General features: G+C 36.2%; 1 protein-coding gene across 8 annotated transcripts in view; it reads left to right on the top strand.

The window, feature by feature from the left end:
- Positions 1–16373, top strand: part of LOC139945815 (solute carrier family 4 member 11-like) — a 122106-nt gene that overhangs the window by 19127 nt on the left and 86606 nt on the right. Inside the window, exon 1 of one of the 8 annotated variants that reach the window (XM_071943269.1) lies at positions 7443–7876. The exons of the other annotated variants lie outside the window; for them this stretch is intronic. Coding sequence (XP_071799370.1) covers positions 7543–7876 — 334 coding nt within the window. The 5' untranslated portion in view covers positions 7443–7542. Of the gene's footprint in view, positions 1–7442; positions 7877–16373 lie in introns of those variants that run through there. 8 annotated transcript variants of the gene reach the window in all.

Genomic DNA, 16373 nt, shown 5'->3' on the forward strand with positions numbered 1-16373 from the left:
ACAATACCTGTAAACGTTGTTGTTATAACATTGACCCCTATGGATTTTAGGGACACATGTTTCGATTTTGTGTGTATTTTTGTTTTGTTTCCATTGTATTTAATCATTCATAGCACCTGTAATAATACCGAGTAATGGATTAAGGTGATGAGAGTAAGACATTAATTTTTCCTGAATATTTTTTTCAAGTCAACACTAAAATGTACGCCCATACACAAAGTTGACATACAAACAAATCCCTAACGACAGGAAAGGTCTATTTTTGCTGTTCATACCAAAATGAGAATTTTGTCAATGAAATAAATAAAAAAGTTTGTTCATATAGCCAGTAATTTACAGCTGTATTTACACAGCTGTATTGCTAGCAATGAGTTAACAATATAGAAAATTCGTCGCTCGTACCATGAACTGACCACGAACTGACGTATCTGACAACAAAAATAACACACTTTCGCAAATAATTATTTTTACAAGCTGTAAAAATACCCAATGTTAACATTTTCAGCAAGTTGCAGTACCTAACACTATTAGTTTCGTAATTACACCCATAAAAACAATGTATAAAAGATTTGCCATTTTGTACTTACGCCATGACCTATCTATAGATAAGCCACTTTACCAATGATGTACAAAGCACTGCTCAAACCAATTACACTGAGTAGTGTACACATTGCATCACTAGATTTGCAATTCTGTAAAACGTTATTTATCTGGCATCAGAAAAAAATGGTTGCATTTGAAAAAACACCAGCATTTTAAGCAGCATTTTCACCTTTTCAGATGAAATATGAATTGTTCAACTATCTGGTTGGCTATATCTTATAACGACAATGAAATATTTTTCTTATGAAAACTATATCCAAAGGAACCTTGAGTACAGTTAATTAATTTACAGTCAATTAATTTACAGACTTTGTTATAAACTGATAAAATATCTGTTGTGAAAAGCTTTGTTGTTGGGAAAACTGTTGATGAGATTTCTGATTTTCTGAACTAAACTCATGCTCCCCATGGAGCTATGCCAATGCCAATGCCAGAACATTAACATTTTCTTTTGCAAAAAAGTTTTTCTTGTATTCCAAGAGAATGTAGATAATAACAATAATTAATAGCAAAACTTATAAAGCGCACATATCCACGATAGAGTGCCCAAGTGATACAACACAATACAATAACTTACAGAAAAAATTTACAAATTCATTCATGAAAAAAAAGAAAGATTATATTACAATGAGTGAGAAAAGGCATGAGACCTCAAATGAATTTAAAGCTGAGATTTAAAAGTACTCAAGGAACTAGGTTCGTTTAAAACAGAACCATCTTGAGGATGATGTGATTTCTGAAATATGTGATTGCTTTGTATTTTGGTAATTGTTTGTTTGCAAAGTGATTCAAATAGTTTTGACAATAACCATCAAAGCTATGACTTCAGATAAAGGTCGTCTAACACTATGCAGGTTATTCAACACCTGCTCCAGGCACCAGATGAAGAATTTGTCAGTATAACCAGTTCAAATGTTAATTAACCTTTTCCAAAACCACATCAAATTAAAAAGAAAAGGACAAACTTCACTGGCCACTAGTCAGTTGTTGAGAGTCTTTTTGCCCCGCAGTAACTCCACATTCAATTAACAAATCAAACCAATAACTGCCTGGTTGTTGAGAATAGAATTTGAACCTAAATGAATGGCTTCATAAGTTAGTTACTTGCTCATTTATCCTGAAGCAAGATATCCAATCAAGGCTTTTGTTAACCAGCTCTCTGTCGGACCATAAACAAATGTATTATAAGCGCTGAGTATTCAGTACATTTGTAAACAAAACATGTTTGTAGCTCAGGTGGGATTCAAATCCATGACCTTGTGGGATTCGAACCGGGAGCCAACACAGATTAAATAATTAAATAATTAATTAATAAATAAGTTTAAAAAAAACAATTAAAAAAAAAGAAAAAACCCAGACAAATAAATAGAATTTAAGTTTTATGATCAACCTCGGTAATTTATTAATACCAATGATTTTTTTTGCTTGGAAAAATCCATAGTAGCAAAGTGAATTAACTCAAAACTTTTACTAGAATTAAATTTCACATTTTAAACTCCATTCAAATAAGACTGTATCATGAGAACATGAGTCAAGTATGTACATTTACTGAGCAACTATTAATTACTCAAACAGTTTTGCATGTTTTACAAACAGCTCAAATAAGGCAAATAATTACAAGCTCAGCTAAGATGCAGCCTGGTTTATAGAAGTGTGGAGTAGAAGTTGATAGAAAATCTTTCTTTGTAGTGAAATACAAAACTGAGATAAGAAGGCAGGACAAAATTAAATAAAAATGTCATCAAAAACGTAATGCAGACACCTCTTATAAATATAGCTAGGCAAAAACAACTGCTTGTAAAAATGGATCTGGCGGAAGTAAAATAAAACATGAGAAAAAAAGTGTCTTTTTCTATGATTTACATCAGAGGGAAATAAGTCGGCGAAAAACAACCGTTGAGGCAGAATAATTTGAAGTCTTTCATTTTCAAGTTAGCTTACAATTCTGTTTGGTTCTTGTATTTTTTTGTTGCTGAAAACTTGATTGTTTTCTTTAACCCTTTGTTTTTTCTACTACTTGGAATGGGTTATGATTGATTACAGAGATTGTAAATATGGTTGCTATCATGGTTATTATTTATCATTAATAAATACCTTGGACGGTTTCAAGTCTCTGATTGGTCAAAACCCGGTCACGTTGGGGTGTATTAAAGACCGACTCTGGAAAATAGCGATGAAGTGGCCCCTAAATCAGCAAACATTGTGTAAAACTTGCAAGGTTTTAAATGGACGTTTAAGAACGAGTCACTACTCTTTTATTCCCATTCATAGATGCCCTTTTGTTAAAAAGCGTTTAAAAAATACAACTATAGACACTTTGACAATTGAAAATTCAAGGTTTGAAATATTTTTTTCTAAAACTTTGTGAAGAATCTGTTGCGCGTGGGTTGTGTGTACACGAGCGTGCTTAGAAATAGATTACGCGCACGCACTTAGAAATAGATTGCGCGCGCACTTAGAAATAGATTACGTGCTGTTCCTAACAGCTGTGAATCGCATTCCGCCTGATAATCTTGCGCGCGCGCACCCGACACACGGAAGCCAGCCGGTTATAAACTGCTCCAGCTGGTCATATCAACCATTTCAACAACCCCACGTGATGCGCTCTCCACCAATAGGAGTAGAGTAACTGTCTGGGGTATTTATGAATAATGAATTATGGTCAATATAAAATGTAGCATACATATAAATACTAACAGTATGAATGGGGGTGACATCCCGAGAAGGACTGATGGCCTTCTGTAACGAAGCACGCGAGACTGCAGTCAAATAAATCTACTTTGAATAGTCCAAGCAATGAGTTCCCAGATAGGGTTGTAAAAGTAGTAAATGTTGTTCAGTGTCTCTAAAGTATGGATTGAATCAAACAAACCAAAGATGAATGCAATGCCATACCATCAATTATGCGATCAATTGTCAACTTTTATGACATAATTATAGGGCCACCAGAGGATGAAGTTTCTTCATCCATATCCCTAGCCCATCAGTCACGCACAATTCCCACAAAAAGCACATGATTCCAGGGTTTTTTGTTTTTGTTTTAAAGGGTTTGGAGACTTTTTGAACGACACAAAAACAGAAACGTCCATAGATTTACATTCAACTTACATGGTTTAAAGATAATGATAGTAGAAAGCTTCCTTTAAACAACAATTACTTGCTGATGTGCTTTAGTTTCTGAGAAATAAGTAAAATAGTTTCACAAGATAATTTTTATTTTAGTGAGACGAAAATTATTTTAGCAGGTACAACAGACTCTTCTGAAAACATTGCTATGTGATTTTTCACTTTTGTTCTCTCTCAAAACTTGACTACTAATGAGGCTGAAACTTCACCAGACATCTTACAGACATCTTAATTCACAGTGATGAGCGATTCATGTCATAGGCAAAAACTTGATCTACAAAAGGTTTCAACTAAAATAGTATCAACACCCTTTAACAAAGAGAAGATAATCAAAAGGGGTGCCGAGAAAAAGAAACCTATAACCATTTTCTTTTGAAACTTTGCTCTGTGGTTTTCACATTTTTTTTCTCCAAACAAATTGACAATTACAGAATGAGGTTGATTCATCTACAGGTGAATTAACTTCTTACATCTTCATTCACAATCTATAAAAGGTATAAACAGAGAGAAGAGAATCAATAGGGGTAGGGAGAAAAGAGAAATCGTAAAAAAAATAGCAATTTTGAGGATGTTTGAGGATGCCACAAGAGCATGCAAGCTCAAGGGGCTACTACTGGTGCATAAACGAGCCTGATGGCTAACATTAACTCAGTAATTGTGTCAAACTGTATGTCCTAAGAGAGAGCAGCTAGTCCGCTCCGTTACACATTTAACAAATCAAGATACAGCAGGCTTTCAACAACACTCTAAAGACAATCAAAAACTATATTTAAATAATCTTCCTCTAAAAGACCATCTTGGGATATGCATGAAAAAGATACATAGCTGCCATGAAAACCCCCCATTATTTTGGGGGTAAATATATTGAGAGAACATATTGTATTCAAATGCACGATTAAATGGGCATCACATTACCAGCTTTTTATTGTAAGAACATTAAAATAAACCAAATTCCTCAAATTCTTGCAGATGAACATAAAGATAAGTGAAACCAACAATTAACTGTTCTCCATCATGGGATATGCATGAAAATCATAGAACGTACCATGAAGCAAACATTATTACCTATTATACATGCCAATTTTGTGTGTGTGTTGGGGGAGGGGGGTAGGCCTTAACATATTGAGATAACATTGTATTAAACAGCTGATAAAATATGCCAACCTACACAATACCATTTTTTTTAAATTGTGAGACATCAAAATATGCCAAATTACTGACATTCTTTCAGATGAACATATGGTTTTATTCACATCGATGGTTTTTATTTTATATTGAAAATGGTGTTGCATTTTAATAAGGAAGACTCTAACCCACCGTGAGTCTTGCATATTTGATGAGCAAAACACGCTGACGATCAGTTGTTGCCTTAGTTTCCTCGTGATTGACGTTGATTGACAAGAATTGCCGTAAGGGGTTCTCATTGTATAGTGCAAAGAAGGTCAGTTCAGAGCTATGGGTCGCTATTCAGATGATTTTTTCATGATTTGACCATAAGCTATATTCATTCATTTCAAAATATTACTCACAAATATAGTTTGATTAAAGAATTCATATATTCACATATAAATTTTAGTGTTTGGCTGTTCAGAAACCGTTGCTAAACGGTCTTTAAACCTACATGGACGGCTTAATACAGAGGACAATAGCATATAAACATTTCATCAGATGTTTTGCTGTTTTAAAATCATAGTATTTAAGTCTATGATCATTTGTCAGAATATTTTTCTGCATTATCTTATTTTCTGTTTTCCCTATTTAAATTAATCAGGCAAGAAAAATAAAATATTGAAAATCTATTTAAAAACTTGAAGAAAAGTTGTTTTATGGATACTAAATTATCAATGAAATTATCACAGGTTAATAGTTGTACATAGCATAGATCACATTGGAAAAAAGAATGATGCACAATTGATGTAGCTAATAATAATAATAAAAATAATAACTAGTTCTTATATATAGCACATTTCACAATGACATCGCAATGTGCTTTACACTAGTGCCCTGATCATTGGGCCAATAACATTCCTTTAACCTTTCTCAGCTCCCTGTGGAATATACAGCCCCAGAGCTGCCTGGTGCTTTTTCATACCTCTACCCTGGCAGGTACCCAATTATACCCCTGGGTGAAGAGAAGCAATTATAGTAAAGCATCTTGCTCAAGGACACAAGTGTCATGACCTGCTGGATTCGAACCCACACCCTGATGACTTAACCACCAGAACTTGAATTTGATACTGTAAAATACCTGGCCATGACACCCTAAGCTAATGTAGATTGAATCTGTCTTTTGACCATTAATAATCTATATGTTCTGAACTGTGTTGTAGCTGTTGCCAACAATAAGGAAAACAAACTGTTTGCACTACAAATAACAAAAAGCTATGGTTTTTAAAATATTTTTTAAATGCATTTCATATAGGGTTCAGTTCTTTATCAATATTTTTTTGTTTTTGCTATTTTTTTTATTTTCTTTTAAATACATTTGGTGACCCTAAAGGATTTTAAAAGCATAGGGGTCAAGTATTCACAGCTTGTGCATTTTTTTTTAAGAGTATAGACTGTGCAACAAAACAAAATGTTTGATTACAAACACAATTAGTTATTAACTAATTAGTGGTTTTGTGGGTCCAGCTACAGGAAATGTTTGATTAAAAACCACAAGTACATGTAGTTATTAACAAATTGGTGATGTTGTGGGCCCATCAAATGAAAACGTCATGCTTAAAGACAGTAGACACTATTGGTAATTGTCAAAGACCAGTCTTCTCACTTGGTGTATCTCAACATATGCATAAAATAACAAACCTGTAAAAAATTTGAGCTCAATTGGTCGTCAGAGTTGCGAGATAAAAAAAGACAAAAACCCACATTGTCATATGAAGTTGCGTGCGTTATAGATGGTTGATTTCGAGACCTCAAATTCTAAATCTGAGGTCTCAAAATCAAATACGTGGAAAATTACTTCTTTCTCAAAAACTATGTCACTTCAGAGGGAGCTGTTTCTCACAATGTTTTATACCATCAATCTCTCCCCATTACTCGTCACCAAGTACGGTTTTATGCTAATAATTATTTTGAGTAATTACCAATAGTGTCCACTGCCTTTAAATGAAACAACACATTCAAGTTTAAATTTATCAGCAATGTATAGAAAAGACATGTTACAAATATATAACAACAAAATTGCCATAGAAAATATAGATGAATAACATAACCTGGTGCTTATGTGAAGTGGTGAAACTTAGTTTCGACTAACAAGGCGGGTGTTTTGATCATCTTGATAGCCATCAGTCAATGTCCTGCTCAAAATATTTACCTTGGTCCCCCAAGCTAGCAAATATTTAGAGACTTTTGAATTACACACAGTGTGGATGCCTTAATAATATTGGCTGCTTTTAAAGTCTGCAAGAATACTATAAATCTAAGATTATTCACTAACATATCGATTGTATTGAACTTCTTCACCCAAGTAATTACCGCTGATATTTGAGATCGTCTAGAGACTGTTAAACTACGTGCATGCCATATACAAAAAGCAAGCAAAAGCCATCAAGTACCACTTGCACACTGCTCCAGCATGCAAGTCATGTTTGACAAACACTGAGTTTCCCCTCCACTCACAGACTTTACACATCCCCCCTGTGTGAGAATGGTACAGTCCACAGCGCTCAGTTGAAGTAGCACATTGTCATTGCCAGAGCTCATCCAGATGCAGTGAGATTACAGTTCAATTGGAACGTCTTTTGCTCACGGTGCACTCTCTCTCCAAACACGTGTGTTTACCACACACTGTAAAAGTGACCATTCCTTATGATACGTATGCAAAGCATCAAAGAGGATGAAGCCAAAAACGGGAGCTATGCCGGCGTCCCTAAGGAAATACCGGACAAGGAGGAAGAGGCATCCACCACGGAAAAGGCGTCCGGCGATATTCTGAATGAGTTAGAACTTGGAACTGGAGAATGTACCTGTAGCTGCCAGCTGTATTGTAATACCACTGATGTGCCTTCAAGTTCATCTCCAAACACGACGAGCATCACCATTGCCAATAATAACGGGGATCTTTTAAAAAAGAGGAAAAGTCTATGGAGTCGGTCGCAACATTCCCGCCGGCTGAAGATGGTGGTGCCGGGCAAGAATGGAGGTGGGTCTACAGTTGATGTTTTATAGTTTATTATTACTGTGGCTATTTTATCAATATTATTATAATTATTGTAACTTTGTGGTAATGAACCTAAGGAACCCTAAAAAATGCCTGGTACTGTGAACCATACCATAGACCTAAAGATACATGTGTAGGGAAGATGTTGAAGTGGTTTTAGGTTTAGCTTGGAGGAAGGAAAGATATGGGCCTATAAAAACCCCTACTATATGGAAACCCCACATAATCAGATAGGAACTGAAAACCCAATCCACATGTTCAATGCTACACACAGTATGTGGTTGAAACTAGGGTCACAGAGAGGTGAAACGCATGGAAAAACCCTTTGTTGTGGACCCCTCCAACTTTGAAGGGGTCCACAAACAAAGGGACTTGAAATGAGAAGTCTTTAGGCCTCTCATTTCAAGTCTGGCTTGGGTTAAGAGAGGTCAAACATATTAATTCTTTTTTAAGAGTGCAGCTGATCCTAAAGTGCTGATGATTTATATTCTTAGGGAAGAGGCTGTACTACTTAAAAAGACAAAGAAATGCTCTTTCTATAACTCCACTTTAATGTTTTTTTAAATAGTATTTACCCTCTGTTTGGAGTATGATATCCAGTTCTCATTGTTGTTATTTTAAGTCTTTATTATAGAGCTCTTAAAACAACAAACACAGGAAAGACCTTCCCAGTAACAGGTCAGATTACTCCAGCTATGCGCCGTCAATACAGCCATCAATACAGCATTGGGTTTATAATTTGTTTTCTTTTGTTAAGTTTGGCGCCAGATGCACTGAAGGGCTATACAGCATTGATTTCCCATTTCACTCCCATGAACTGTAAGAGAATTCTTGAGATGGTATCCAACCAGGCAGTGACGAACATGCCGTGTTGCATTCAGTCATCCCCCCTTTTGAATCAAATGTGTGAGAATTTTCCTCTCACTTCGTATGTGATGTTGACATTTTTATATTGTTCTCAGTCTGAAGAACAATGTTTTGAGGACAGTCAATAGGGAAATCATTATGTGTAGTTGACAGAATTAGTGTTTAGTTTGGTTTTCATCAGTGCCCCCTTCCCCCCAATTAATATGACATTCACACGAAGGGCTCTCTACTCTTTTTTGCTTTGTTTTTAAGTACTTTAATTGTGTCCCCTTCCTTTTATTGAACGGGTAACTTGCTTTTTACTGTCCAGAGAATTCCATTACCACCTACGCCCACCAGTCCTCAAATTTTGGGGGGAAATCCACAAGGGTTGTAGCTAAAAAACTTGTTACAAGAATTGATTTTACAATACCAGAATCATTTATAATTAGCACAACAAGCACTCAGAGAAGATCTATTATGATGGTGTTTATTCAAAGTGTACTTCGACACTCCTAAAAGAGAATTGAAAGATAAATTATCACTTTCACGGTTACCGTATATTTTGTCACAAAGATAGTAGTTTATTCAATGGTGATATTATGCAAGACCACTGGGCTAATTATGAGTTTGCTTGCCCAACACTTAACTTACAGGCAGACCCGGTTCTAAAATAACAGCCTTCGTCTAGCCTGTGGTCGTATAAATTTCAAGCCCTGTGCCCATCCTACAGTCCTCTGATGAAGCATTTATGATAAACAAATACTCCGTTTCTCATATGCACTGTCTCTTCCGAGAATAGATTTCACTTGAATTAAGACTAAATGGACACAGTTGTCATCAACCCTTAGTCCACTTCAATCTTCCTGATAACTGTTTCGTTGAAAGCTTGAAAATAAACCAACTTAATTATTCTCAAGCTTTCCATGACATCAACTGGGAATAAATCTGTTCTCATTTCCTGATGACAAAACAAGAATAAAAACACCAAATTCACTTGAATGTTATTCATTGGAAGGAGCCAAACAAAAAATAAAAAAATCCAGTATTAAATGTTTGCCTACTTAAGAAAGAGACAGCACTGTCTCTTTCTTCCCCAAATTTAAGCTCTGGCTTGAACTAGGGGAAATTTCCACTTGTAAGACTGAATGGCTTGTAGCTCAAAATGTGTACTGGACCAGAGTTTATTTGCCAAGACCAGAATCAAAATGGAGCATGTAGCAAACTTGATTATTGCTCCATGGCTGAACAAACACCAATAAAGTTTATCTCATTTGTCTTATTGTGTAAGTGTACTTTGCCCTTTGAACTAAAAGATCTCTATCTGTCTGGTCAGTTATTTTTTTTCACTAAGCTATTATATTTTACACAGTGAGGTAGCCAATTATTACGCAATAAGCCATTTTCGTGTTAGATTTGATCGAATATTATTCTCTGGTACAATGACATTCCTTGATGACAAGTTACCACTTAAGTTTGAATTCCTCAGACTCTCAAGAAAGTTGCTATGTCACATGATTTAGGGGGGAAGTTTTGCATTTAGTTACGCAAGAGACAATGAATTCTGAATGGATGTGTAAAGCACAGTGGGTATACCAGGGTTTGCTCTTCTGGAGGTTGCTATGCAAAGGCTTGCCCCGAACCATTTGACATATCATTATCAACTGTCTCCATAGTACGAGGAATTCAAATGTAATTGGTACATAATGTGTCTAAGGAAGTCAATGTAATGTATCAGACATAATTCAAATCTAACTCGCAAATGGCTGATTGAAAAAAAAAAAAACGAGACCACTGGTCTTTTCCGGTCATGAGTATTACTGGCCCGCATAAAAATCCACTAGCCTTGTATGGTCCTATGGTCCAGTGTTAATTTTGAACCCTGTATCATGTAAAAACCTAAGAGCTTCCCATGCAGCTCTTCCCACTGTCAACACAGTCCCATCTGCCACTTAGCCTTCTATGATATATCTCCAAATAAACTCTTTACAGGTTCAATGAGCTACAGTATCAGTGGATTTTAAGTCACTCTCCATCACATCTCTGCATGTACGCTGATGTGGATTTGCAACCACGTTTCAATGTCACAGGCTAAGCTGGACTTTCGCGGGCTGTGATAAACGTTACGATGATATCGATATTATCTCGACACGATTAAAACAGATTTTGTTGCGCCTCGTTTATCACCAGAGAATGATTTTGTCATTGTACTGTAGACATTTTTGTCAGATTACCTGTATTCGTAGTGATAGAGATTAACCTGCTAACTAAATTGAATTTGTTAAAAAATCCATTCGGGGTGCTACCTTTTTGTTGGTCGGCTTGTTTCTCCATGGTTTCTAACTGTTTTTTTTTTTCACTGATTGTTTGCTTGTCATTGCACTTTTTTGTAATACCTGTAAAACAAAATTAAAAAAAAAATTGATTTTTTTTAAAATAATAATAATTTATTCTTTTAGTGCAAGTTTCATAAAAATATGTTCAGATGCCAATTGCATGCAATAGTAAAAATACAGGCTATTCATATGAAGCAATATTAATGTTATATTCATTACAACCATAGAGCAAGGACCTTGCTCTATGTTACAACAGACACCAAGACCACTATTTCCTTTGTGCCTCCATTTGCTTTGTCCTTTTTTTGTATCACATTATGTAAAGGCATACCAGCTACATCAACCACATGTCTCTTATGTAATTATACCAACAGGTTGCCCAATACAACTTCGAGGCCAGGATATTGCGCAATTCTAGTTTCCCTTATTGTGTGTGAACATACCATTAAAAAAATAGGGGTGCTTAATTTTTACACTAAACAGGAATGGATTAAATTACATAAAAGTAGGCCAGTATTTTACCAATTACATTTATACATTATGTGTCAGGTCTTTGGAGTGTAAAAAATTGCAAATATTTGACAAATATTTAACAAGACCATTTTGTCCCTCATATCCGTCCTTACAACACCAGGCACATGGCCAGGCAGCACCACCATACCCTGCATTAATGTATAGTAATTGCTGTGAACGAAAATGTCAAAACCCTAAACAGTGTCACCATGGGTGTCACAAAGCGTGAAAAATGTGAAAAATGAACCATTATTCTACCCCTGAGATTTTTCAATTTCTTGTTTTAATAAACAGGCTAGTTTTCAAACAATTGTGAAGCTTAAAAAAACAAAACTACCCATTCTACAATTTTTTTATTTTCATAATTTAACACTCGAATTGAATGTATTTTCTGTGGCATGTGTGGATCAGTCGGCGTCAAGAGTTTTGTGTATGTTGGGTATGGTATACCGAGCAGTCAGGGTGACAAACCGTCAATGTACACAACTGTGCAAGCTCTGAATTCCCAGCCGCGAATGCGCAGCGAATTCATAAGTTACAGCGGAAAATTCAAAACCACCATGAAAACACAAAGTTAAATGTGAATTCTACAATTAGTAAACTTTGTGTCTAAATCTAGATCTACCTAACCTCGTTCCCATACGTTCCACAAAATTCTCCTTCATCAATGGTCAGTGTTTGTTTTCCTGGCTCTCATTTTATTGACTTGCCTCTCCTGTAAACTACCAGCAAGATTTATTTTTTATTATTTTGCATTTTACAATGTCGCTACCCAATCACGCTTTTCTTGTTTTGCTATTTTGCACCGTTGTTTCTCATATCCACACTGTCTTTCCGCCGGCACGCTCACCAAACATGAGCACAATTAACCAGGGAAGTGGACTTGGTATACCAAGATAATACCTGCATTACAATACCGTAGCTAATTAAAATTGTATAACATTGTTTGAATATTGACAAAATTTCAAATGGAAATTCAAAGTCACTTTGCTTCCATTGCATTGACTGGTGGAAACAGTCAATACAAATACATAGAATTCGCTATCGTCTATATTTAGAGAGACAAGGACAATCAACTGTAACCGTATTAGAATTGTAACAAAAGGATTATCGTTCATCATAACATTGGCCTATATTTAACAAGGACAATACAGCTGAAAATACCTGGTTAAACATACAGCTTAATATTCATTCCTAACAAATGTTGTGAGGGTGTCACAATTATTAGATTTTGTTAACCTTTAATGCTCAGATTAATTCGATCAATTCTGCAGGGGTTTTTTTCCCTTCTATTTTTTGTTGTACGATTGCTGTTGACCACCCTATGGGTCTTTGTTAAAAAGGTCAATGGTCACATTGAGTGGACCAGGTGTGTATTCCTTATGTTATAAGTCTGATACAATCGAACAGTAGTCTGAGCTCCATGGGGAGGGTAGTCCATAGCGATGGCGAGGTAGAAGCTCATAGCCTTGGCAACAGCTAATCAAACTCAATGAACACCTCTGCCCCCAGCAGATCCCTGTCTATACTCCTGGGTGGAGAAAAGCACTTAATGGCAGCGCGATGAATGCTGATCCGGAAGACTCCTGCCATTTCTAAATACGAACTCTCTTTGGAAATCTGTGAACACCAGATATTGAATTATATTTAATCCACTCCTAGGCATTTCTTAGCTTTGTGTGTGTGTTACCGTTGCTTTAGTATTGTGTCCTTTAGCATTTGCTATTGTTGTCGTAGTAACAGGTTTGACGTAATTCTATTATAAGCCGTGACAACTAAACATCCTTTAGCTCCTATATCAACAGGAAATGCACTGAGCAATTTGTTGTTGTTGTCAGACTTTACTTGGAAAAAAAAGACTCTCTTTTCGCATGTGTTTTGTAATGACTCAAGTTTTTATTAGAAACGCCCACTTGTGTTCCAAAATCAATTTTTATCATCCAAACAATGGTTATAGATTGTACACAAATATTTTGTAGCAAGAGTCAATTCAATTCAATTCAATTCAATTCAATTCAATTCAATTCAATTCAATTCAATTCAATTCAATTCAATAAACGTTTATTCCATACTCTTGTTGAAAAAAAAAACCAATTGTGAGAATTAAACAGTACATAGAAATTTAACAAATCTAAAGTGTATTAAATTATACACAAAAACAATATAAACTAAAAGCAAATAATAAATTAATAACTAGGAATTAACTATGTACAAGACAGGAGCGAGTACTGACTTAAAGGGAAGATACATTTTGTAATTACTCTTGAAATTAATGGTAATACAAGTTACTTGGTTCAGCTTTCGATAGAATAAAGTAATTTGAGATCATCATTCCACTTTGAAGTAATGTGGTTATAAAAAGATATTTTCAGTTGTTATCCCCAAACTTTGAACTGGAGAAGCGCTATTGACAAGCTAGTGTCTTTTAGATTGTGTATTCCAATTATGGATTATTCTTCCTGCGTTGTCATTTTGAAATGAAATGTGAGTTTTATAAGTCTACATTTAAATTGGATTAAAACAACGAAACGGTTCCAAATCTAAAGGTGTTCTTTCACGTTAACCAACTATTTGTCTGACTACCCCTCTTCCTGACAAAACATTTGTTCTCACCCAATCCCCTATTTTGCATATTTTCTTTCCTTCAAATTCTCATTATGCCTCCATATCTTTCCATATTCCCGTCTCCTTTCAATATTTTTTTCTCTTTCTATCAGCTGCTTCTTCCTGAAACCTTCACTTCCCCATTCTCCTCCATCATCTCTCCATTCTTTCTCTCTTGTTTTGTTAATCTATTTCCTTTTGGTATTTTGTCTTGACATTTCACCTGGACTTCATTTCGGACTCCTTTTTGCCCTATTGTCTCTACAGCATCCTTTCGATCTATCTCAATTGCTAATCTACATGTATTGGCGCGCTGCATTAGTATCTTTTGTTTCAGTGTACATATGTACCTTGGGAGGACTTGATGTTTGTTTTTGGTCTTCTTCAATCCTCCTGCCTCCTTTTGTTACATCATCGCTCCATCTTAACTGAACTAACGTCCGTCGATATCGGTTTTTTCCCATTACCGATATATCGAAAATTTAATATCGAGTATACTCGATATATCGAGTGTTTCCCGCGCGCAAGATGAAGCCTAAAAACAGCACTTGGTATACTCATGGCGAGTAGAAATATATATACCGTAGACTGACAGTTTAATAGGGTTACATTTAAACCTGTTTTTGGGGGCCCCGACCTTGTTTGTAATTCAAAAATTTCAATATGCGTAGTCCCGCGCCCCGATTATTTCTGGTTTTACAACAAAGTATGATCGCCGCTACCGCTGGCTTGGCCAATATTGGTGAACGCTCACCACAATTCTCGATTCGTGATTGGCCATGATTGACCGTCTCAAAACGACACAGAGCCTTTGTGAGTTGCGTGACTTGCCGACATTAAGGTGTCAGTTGCCGATGCACTGACGTAAAAGTGTCAATCAAGTTGTCCGACGGGCGCGCGGGCGGGCGGCTTTGGGTTGAGATCTTTGGTACGATGTGGAAAAAAAAATTGGTGCGACAGGCCCGCTGTTGTGGAGAGTGAAGTGTGTTAGGGGAGCGCGGCGCTTCAAACTTTGTCAACACTAAATGAATTAGTTACTAAACTTTCTGAGAGTCTAATGCCCTTCAAAATAACGACAATTCACGGCAATATTATTAGATACATAATAAATGTCCGCTGGTATGTTACACTACTTTTACGGTTGAAAATGGTTGAGATAATCATCCAAAAAAATCACGAGAAAGTCCCGCAAAACACAGACCTACCACTCCGCGCTCACAATATACAACGCAAGCAGCATGATGCAGTCACATAGTCTCCAATAAAGGCTCGTAGCACTTAGCAGTCTATAGTAAAGGCATTAAAATTGAATGCGAGAAAGCCCTCTATTGTCGAAATAACGCAGTGCATCACGCGATACCGCCTTGAAAAAAGACTGCACGTGTCTGTGCATGCTTGGGCAAACGGGTTTTCCCCCCGAATTGCAATAACCACACACGCTGGTGTGCACGCTTATACCGTACAACAGCAAAGTCTTCGCTGGTACGCACGCAATAGCCGCCGACAGCGTGGTCTGCGAAGCATATAGTTCCTCGGAAGCGTAAGCTTGTTTACGAAAACAACAACGTGTAGGCTTTATTTGACCAAAATGACGCCATTATGATACCTTGGATTGATAGAAAGATTATTTTACTGTATAACGTAAGATTGTTTTCTTCCTTGTTTTGTTATGTCTTGTTGATTCGGGGAAGTTTTTGCGGGGTATTTTTGCAAACCAGCGGTGGTTTCTTGTGAGGTTTTACCGTGCGCTCGCCGCGGAGTTGTGAACTTCTGCGACGGGCCAGCGGCTGATGGCGAAAACACAAAGAACAAGCAGACATACTTGGTTGTAAAACGTATTTTATTTAATAGAGCAACTCGAAATTATGAAATTACATAACGACGACGGCTTTTCCAATACTCAAACACAGATTTCTTTTAAATAATCGGACACTCTTTTGGTATTTTCGATATCATTTAGGAACATCGAATTTTTCAAAACATCGAAATTTTTCGATATATCGAAAATCCGATATTACGATATGATTATAAAAGTGACATCGGCGATTTCGATGTCAAAAAAATATCGAGTTTTTGAGTATTTTCGATATATCGACGGACGTTAAACTGAACCCAACTCTTCTGCCCTTCATCTTCAACCTGAAGTCCTCTTTTCTTACTTTTTTTATCTTCTCATTGTA

This window comes from Asterias amurensis, chromosome 13 (assembly GCF_032118995.1).
Source record: "Asterias amurensis chromosome 13, ASM3211899v1".
In the NCBI taxonomy this organism is placed as follows: Eukaryota; Metazoa; Echinodermata; class Asteroidea; order Forcipulatida; family Asteriidae; genus Asterias; species Asterias amurensis.